A 7,500-nucleotide genomic window follows, 5' to 3' on the forward strand; every position below is an offset into this window, starting at 1 on the left:
TAAGGACAAGTGTCATTATTGTCACGTCCTGACCTGAGATTTCCCTGTTTTATTTAAATTTTGGTTAGGTCAGGATGTGACTAGGGTGGGTACGCTAGTTTTGTATTGTCTAGGGTTTTTGTATGTCTAAAGTTTTATAGGTGTAGGGTTTTGTATTGTCTAGGGTTTTATAGGTCTAGGGTTTTGTAGGTCTAGGGTTTTGTAGGTCTAGGGTTTTGTATTGTCTAGGGTTTTGTAGGTCTAGGGTTTTGTATTGTCTAGGGTTTTGTAGGTCTAGGGTTTTTGTATTGTCTAGGGTTTTGTATTGTCTAGGGTTTTGTATTGTCTAGGGTTTTGTAGGTCTAGGGTTTTGTAGGTCTAGGGTTTTGTAGGTCTAGGGTTTTGTATTGTCTAGGGTTTTGTATTGTCTAGGGTTTTGTAGGTCTAGGGTTTTGTATTGTCTAGGGTTTTGTAGGTCTAGGGTTTTGTATTGTCTAGGGTTTTGTAGGTCTAGGGTTTTGTAGGTCTAGGGTTTTGTAGGTCTAGGGTTTTGTATTGTCTAGGGTTTTGTATTGTCTAGGGTTTTGTAGGTCTAGGGTTTTGTATTGTCTAGGGTTTTGTAGGTCTAGGGTTTTGTATTGTCTAGGGTTTTGTAGGTCTAGGGTTTTGTAGGTCTAGGGTTTTGTAGGTCTAGGGTTTTGTAGGTCTAGGGTTTTGTATTGTCTAGGGTTTTGTAGGTCTAGGGTTTTGTAGGTCTAGGGTTTTGTAGGTCTAGGGTTTTGTAGGTCTAGGGTTTTTTGTATTTCTATGTTGGCCTGATATGGTTCCCAATCAGAGACAGCTGTTTATCGTTGTCTCTGATTGGGGATCATATTTAGGTAGCCATTTTCCTTTGGTGTTTGTGGGATCTTGTCTATGTGTAGTTAGTTGCCTGTCAGCACTCGTTTGTATAGCTTCACGGTTTGTTTTGTTATTTTGTTAGTTTGTTCAGCGTTCATTCTTTAAATGAATCAGAATGTACGTTGTTCCGATTCTTATAACGAACGTGACAGACGATCCCACCAAAAATGGACCAAGCAGCGTGTTCAGGAGGAATGGACCTGGGAGGAGATTTTGGATGGAGCAGGACCCTGGACGCAGGCTGGAGAGTATGGCCGTCCTAAGGAGGAGATTCTGGATGGAGCAGGACCCTGGACGCAGGCTGAAGAGTATCGCCGTCCTAAGGAGGAGATAGAGGCAGCGAAAGCGGAACGGTGATATTACGAGGAGTTGTACCAACGAGACATGCAAGAGAGGCAGCCCCATAAATATTTTTGGGGGGCACACGGGGAGATTGGCTGAGTCAGGTTGGAGACCTGAGCAAACTCCTCGTGCTTACCGTGGGGAGCGTGTGACTGGTCAGACACCGTGTTACGCATCATGCACGGTGTCTCCAGTTCGCATTCATAGCCCGGTGTGCTCTATTCCAGTTCCTCGCATTTGTCGGGCTAGAATGGGCATCCAGCCAGGACGGATGGTGCCGTCTCAGCGCTCCTGGTCTCCAGTACACAACCTTGGAGCAGGATATCCTGTGCCGGCTCTGCGTACTGTGTCTCCAGTGGGCCTGTGCCAGCGCCCCGCACTTGCCGGGATCAAGTGAGCATCCAGTCAGGACGCATTGTGCCAGCCCTACACTCCAGGCCTCCAATACGCCTCCACAGTCCAGTACGTCCTGTGCCTGCTCCCCGCACTCGCTCTGAGGTGCGTGTCTTCGGCCCGGTACCACCAGTGCCGGCACCACGTATCTGGTCTCCAGTGCGCCTCCACAGTCCAGAGCTTTGGACTGTCACGTCCTGACCTGAGATATCTCTGTTTTATTTATATTTTGGTTAGGTCAGGGTGTGACTAGGGTGGGTACGCTAGTTTTGTATTGTCTAGGGTTTTTGTATGTCTAAAGTTTTATAGGTGTAGGGTTTTGTATTGTCTAGGGTTTTATAGGTCTAGGGTTTTGTAGGTCTAGGGTTTTGTAGGTCTAGGGTTTTGTATTGTCTAGGGTTTTGTAGGTCTAGGGTTTTGTATTGTCTAGGGTTTTGTAGGTCTAGGGTTTTGTATTGTCTAGGGTTTTGTAGGTCTAGGGTTTTGTAGGTCTAGGGTTTTGTATTGTCTAGGGTTTTGTAGGTCTAGGGTTTTGTATTGTCTAGGGTTTTGTAGGTCTAGGGTTTTGTAGGTCTAGGGTTTTGTAGGTCTAGGGTTTTGTAGGTCTAGGGTTTTGTAGGTCTAGGGTTTTGTAGGTCTAGGGTTTTGTAGGTCTAGGGTTTTGTAGGTCTAGGGTTTTGTAGGTCTAGGGTTTTGTATTGTCTAGGGTTTTGTAGGTCTAGGGTTTTGTAGGTCTAGGGTTTTGTAGGTCTAGGGTTTTGTATTGTCTAGGGTTTTGTGTCTAGGGTTTTGTAGGTCTAGGGTTTTGTAGGTCTAGGGTTTTGTAGGTCTAGGGTTTTGTAGGTCTAGGGTTTTGTAGGTCTAGGGTTTTGTAGGTCTAGGGTTTTGTAGGTCTAGGGTTTTGTAGGTCTAGGGTTTTGTAGGTCTAGGGTTTTGTAGGTCTAGGGTTTTGTAGGTCTAGGGTTTTGTAGGTCTAGGGTTTTGTAGGTCTAGGGTTTTGTAGGTCTAGGGTTTTGTAGGTCTAGGGTTTTGTAGGTCTAGGGTTTTGTATTGTCTAGGGTTTTGTAGGTCTAGGGTTTTGTAGGTCTAGGGTTTTGTAGGTCTAGGGTTTTGTAGGTCTAGGGGTTTTGTATTGTCTAGGGTTTTGTAGGTCTAGGGTTTTGTAGGTCTAGGGTTTTGTAGGTCTAGGGTTTTGTAGGTCTAGGGTTTTGTAGGTCTAGGGTTTTGTAGGTCTAGGGTTTTGTAGGTCTAGGGTTTTGTAGGTCTAGGGTTTTGTAGGTCTAGGGTTTTGTAGGTCTAGGGTTTTGTAGGTCTAGGGTTTTGCAGGTCTAGGGTTTTGTAGGTCTAGGGTTTTGTAGGTCTAGGGTTTTGTAGGTCTAGGGTTTTGTAGGTCTAGGGTTTTGTAGGTCTAGGGTTTTGTAGGTCTAGGGTTTTGTAGGTCTAGGGTTTTGTAGGTCTAGGGTTTTGTATTGTCTAGGGTTTTGTAGGTCTAGGGTTTTGTAGGTCTAGGGTTTTGTAGGTCTAGGGTTTTGTAGGTCTAGGGTTTTGTAGGTCTAGGGTTTTGTAGGTCTAGGGTTTTGTAGGTCTAGGGTTTTGTAGGTCTAGGGGTTTGTAGGTCTAGGGTTTTGTATTGTCTAGGGTTTTGTAGGTCTAGGGTTTTGTAGGTCTAGGGTTTTGTAGGTCTAGGGTTTTGTAGGTCTAGGGTTTTATAGGTCTAGGGTTTTGTAGGTCTAGGGTTTTATAGGTCTAGGGTTTTGTAGGTCTAGGGTTTTGTAGGTCTAGGGTTTTGTAGGTCTAGGGTTTTGTAGGTCTAGGGGTTTGTAGGTCTAGGGTTTTGCAGGTCTAGGGTTTTGTAGGTCTAGGGTTTTGTATTGTCTAGGGTTTTGTAGGTCTAGGGTTTTGTAGGTCTAGGGTTTTGTAGGTCTAGGGTTTTGTATTGTCTAGGGTTTTGTAGGTCTAGGGGTTTTGTAGGTCTAGGGTTTTGTAGGTCTAGGGTTTTGTAGGTCTAGGGTTTTGTAGGTCTAGGGTTTTGTAGGTCTAGGGTTTTATAGGTCTAGGGTTTTGTAGGTCTAGGGTTTTATAGGTCTAGGGTTTTGTAGGTCTAGGGTTTTGTAGGTCTAGGGTTTTGTAGGTCTAGGGTTTTGTAGGTCTAGGGTTTTGTAGGTCTAGGGTTTTGTAGGTCTAGGGTTTTGTAGGTCTAGGGTTTTGTAGGTCTAGGGTTTTGTATTGTCTAGGGTTTTATAGGTCTAGGGTTTTGTAGGTCTAGGGTTTTGTAGGTCTAGGGTTTTGTAGGTCTAGGGTTTTGTATTGTCTAGGGTTTTGTAGGTCTAGGGTTTTGTATTGTCTAGGGTTTTGTAGGTCTAGGGTTTTGTAGGTCTAGGGTTTTGTATTGTCTAGGGTTTTGTAGGTCTAGGGTTTTGTAGGTCTAGGGTTTTGTAGGTCTAGGGTTTTGTACGTCTAGGGTTTTGTATTGTCTAGGGTTTTGTAGGTCTAGGGTTTTGTAGGTCTAGGGTTTTGTAGGTCTAGGGTTTTGTAGGTCTAGGGTTTTGTATTGTCTAGGGTTTTGTAGGTCTAGGGTTTTGTACGTCTAGGGTTTTGTAGGTCTAGGGTTTTGTACGTCTAGGGTTTTGCAGGTCTAGGGGTTTTTTGTATTTCTATGTTGGCCTGATATGGTTCCCAATCAGAGACAGCTGTTTATCGTTGTCTCTGATTTGGGATCATATTTAGGTAGCCATTTCCCTTTGGTGTTTGTGGGATCTTGTCTATGTGTAGTTGCCTGTCAGCACTCGTTTGTATAGCTTCACGGTTCGTCTTGTTATTTTGTTAGTTTGTTCAGTGTTCATTCTTTAAATGAATAAGAATGTACGCATACCATGCTGCGCCTTGGTCCGATCCTTATAACGAACGTGACAATTATGGGGATACCTTTAGGACAGATGTCCTTATGGGGTACAGTATGTGGGTACCTTTGGGACAGATGTCATTATGGGGGTACAGTATGTGGGTACCTTTGGGACAGATGTCATTATGGGGGTACAGTATGTGGGTACCTTTGGGACAGATGTCATTATGGGGGTACAGTATGTGGGTACCTTTGGGACAGATGTCATTATGGGGGTACAGTATGTGGGTACCTTTGGGACAGATGTCATTATGGGGGTACAGTATGTGGGTACCTTTGGGACAGATATCAGTGCAGGGGATGCACATCTTGATGCGGTTCTCCTCTACTTCCATCTTGTTGCTGGGACAAGCCCTCACACAGGAGCTGTGGTCCACCACAAAGTTATCTGGGACACAACACACAGATATAACAACTTTACTCTACACTTTACAGAAACTCTTCCACAGGGCTGTCCTAGATGGTTGTGTGCACGTGTCTGTGTCAGTCCCCTGAATTGATTTGTACATCAATAGTTTTGGGTCATGGGTCATGCCAGCATTATGCATGGTGTGGGTAATGGGTCATGGGTCATGGGTCATGCCAGCATTATGCATGGTGTGGGTCATGGGTCATGCCCGCGTTATGCATGGTGTGGGTCATGGGTCATGCCAGCATTATGCATGGTGTGGGTCATGGGTCATGGGTCATGGGTCATGCCAGCGTTATGCATGGTGTGGGTAATGGGTCATGGGTCATGGGTCATGGGTGCCAGCATTATGCCAGCATTATGCACGGTGTGGGTCATGGGTCATGCCAGCATTATACATAGTGTGGGTCATTGGTCATGGGTCATGCCAGTGTTATGCATGGTGTGGGTCAAGGGTCATGCCAGCATTATGCAAGGTGTGGGTCATGCCAGTGTTATGCATGGTGTGGGTCATGGGTCATGCCAGTGTTATGCATGGTGTGGGTCAAGGGTCATGCCAGCATTATACATGGTGTGGGTCATGGGTAATGCCAGCATTATACATGGTGTGGGTCAAGGGTCATGCCAGCAATATACATGGTGTGGGTCATGGGTCATGCCAGCATTATACATGGTGTGGGTCAAGGGTCATGCCAGTGTTATGCATGGTGTGGGTCAAGGGTCATGCCAGTGTTATGCATGGTGTGGGTCAAGGGTCATGCCAGCATTATGCATGGTGTGGGTCAAGGGTCATGCCAGTGTTATGCATGGTGTGGGTCAAGGGTCATGCCAGCGTTGTGCATGGTGTGGGTCATGGGTCATGACAGTGTTATGCATGGTGTGGGTCATGGGTCATGCCAGTGTTATGCATGGTGTGGGTCAAGGGTCATGCCAGTGTTATGCATGGTGTGGGTCAAGGGTCATGCCAGTGTTGTGCATGGTGTGGGTCAAGGGTCATGCCAGTGTTATGCATGGTGTGGGTCATGGGTCATGCCAGCGTTATGCATGGTGTGGGTCATGGGTCATGCCAGTGTTATGCATGGTGTGGGTCAAGGGTCATGCCAGTGTTATGCATGGTGTGGGTCATGTAACCGGTTCTTACGGGGACACTTCTCCACACAGAAGGATCCATAGGTGTACTTGGCCCGTGGGTTGGATTCCAGCTGGAAGGTGGTGGGGTTGTACACAAAGGGCTGGGGGCACTGGGTCACGCACGCCCCGCTGTCGTTGAAGTTGGTGCAGGCCTGGAACGGAAACATTAGGAACACACAGTCTGAGGGTATAGGAGCGTGGGGTAGGACTCAATTGAACCAGCCACAGTAATGTACATTGACGTTGTCTTTGTTTAGAAACTACTGTCTGGGCAAACACATCTTATTCTGAAATGTGGAAGCATGTACCTGTTAGAGCAGTCTACCTGGTAGTGGTATGTTTTACAACAGACTACCTTAAACCATATGGTGATTTTACCTCACAGTGGGATACAGAGCTATTATGTAAACACTACAAGGTGGGTTAGATGGGATTGAGCCCTGAGGAAGACAAGGACACACCACTGTTTACTATATACTACATGATCAGTCGTTTTTAGCCAGGTTGAATCATATTACAGTATACAGGCCATACTGTAACTGCACCAAAACACTCTTATCCTCCAGGCCATACTGTATCTGTAGCCAAAACACTCTTATCCTCCAGGCCATACTGTATCTGTAGCCAAAACACTCTTATCCTCTAGGTCATACTGTATCTTCAGCCAAAACACTCTTATCCTCCAGGTCATACTGTATCTTCAGCCAAAACACTCTTATCCTCCAGGCCATACTGGATCTGTAGCCAAAACACTCTTATCCTCCAGGTCATACTGTATCTGTAGCCAAAACACTCTTATCCTCCAGGTCATACTGTATCTGCAGCCAAAACACTCTTATCCTCCAGGTCATACTGTATCTGTAGCCAAAGCACTCTTATCCTCCAAGCCTCCAGACACACCATATATGAGTCAACTGTTAGTCAAATAGAAGCCATTGATCCGAAGGCTAAATGGTGAAATGTTTTCCTCATAAAACGTTGAACTTGTCTGTCGTCAGTGTTTGCGACCTCTAATAGCGACTAGTAATTGAAGTGGATAAGGCTCTATACGTTACAACTGTGATATCGCTCTGTTAGTAGAAAACCTTCCTTCATTAAATGAACAGAAAATGTTAGGGGGGGGGGGGGTGAAGGATCATAATTAGAATAATAAATTAGCCATTTGGATGTTTCATCTGAGGAGGAGTCAGTAGACTTCTACAGTCTATTAGACACACAGAGATGTGTCTTTCAGTAACTGGGGAATTAGGTAATTTGTGTGAATTCTGTTGTTGTGTTGGGAGAGTAATGTGTGTGTGAGGGGGGTTAACTGTGGATAACTGTGTAGGTGTCTGTGTGTATGCGCGGGCATCTGTGTGTTTGTGTGTGTGTGTGTGTCCACGTACGAAGCAGTCTGTGTCCTTGGGTCCCGAGCAGCCCCCAGCACACTCCCTGTGGCAGCAGT

The 7,500-nt window shown here is 45.8% G+C and overlaps 1 protein-coding gene across 1 annotated transcript in view; it reads right to left on the bottom strand.

The window, feature by feature from the left end:
• The window catches only part of LOC139400283 (receptor tyrosine-protein kinase erbB-4-like), a gene marked incomplete at its 5' end in the record, with an annotated part of 24,508 nt that overhangs the window by 11,754 nt on the left and 5,254 nt on the right, over positions 1-7,500 (bottom strand). Inside the window, 3 exons of the mRNA XM_071145252.1 lie at positions 4,791-4,904; positions 6,067-6,208; positions 7,442-7,500. The exon at positions 7,442-7,500 is cut by the window's right edge and continues 60 nt beyond it. Of these exons, the coding sequence (XP_071001353.1) occupies positions 4,791-4,904; positions 6,067-6,208; positions 7,442-7,500 (315 nt within the window). The remainder of the gene's footprint in view (positions 1-4,790; positions 4,905-6,066; positions 6,209-7,441) is intronic.

This window comes from Oncorhynchus clarkii, unplaced genomic scaffold, assembly GCF_045791955.1.
Source record: "Oncorhynchus clarkii lewisi isolate Uvic-CL-2024 unplaced genomic scaffold, UVic_Ocla_1.0 unplaced_contig_13953_pilon_pilon, whole genome shotgun sequence".
NCBI classification, from domain to species: domain Eukaryota; kingdom Metazoa; phylum Chordata; class Actinopteri; order Salmoniformes; family Salmonidae; genus Oncorhynchus; species Oncorhynchus clarkii.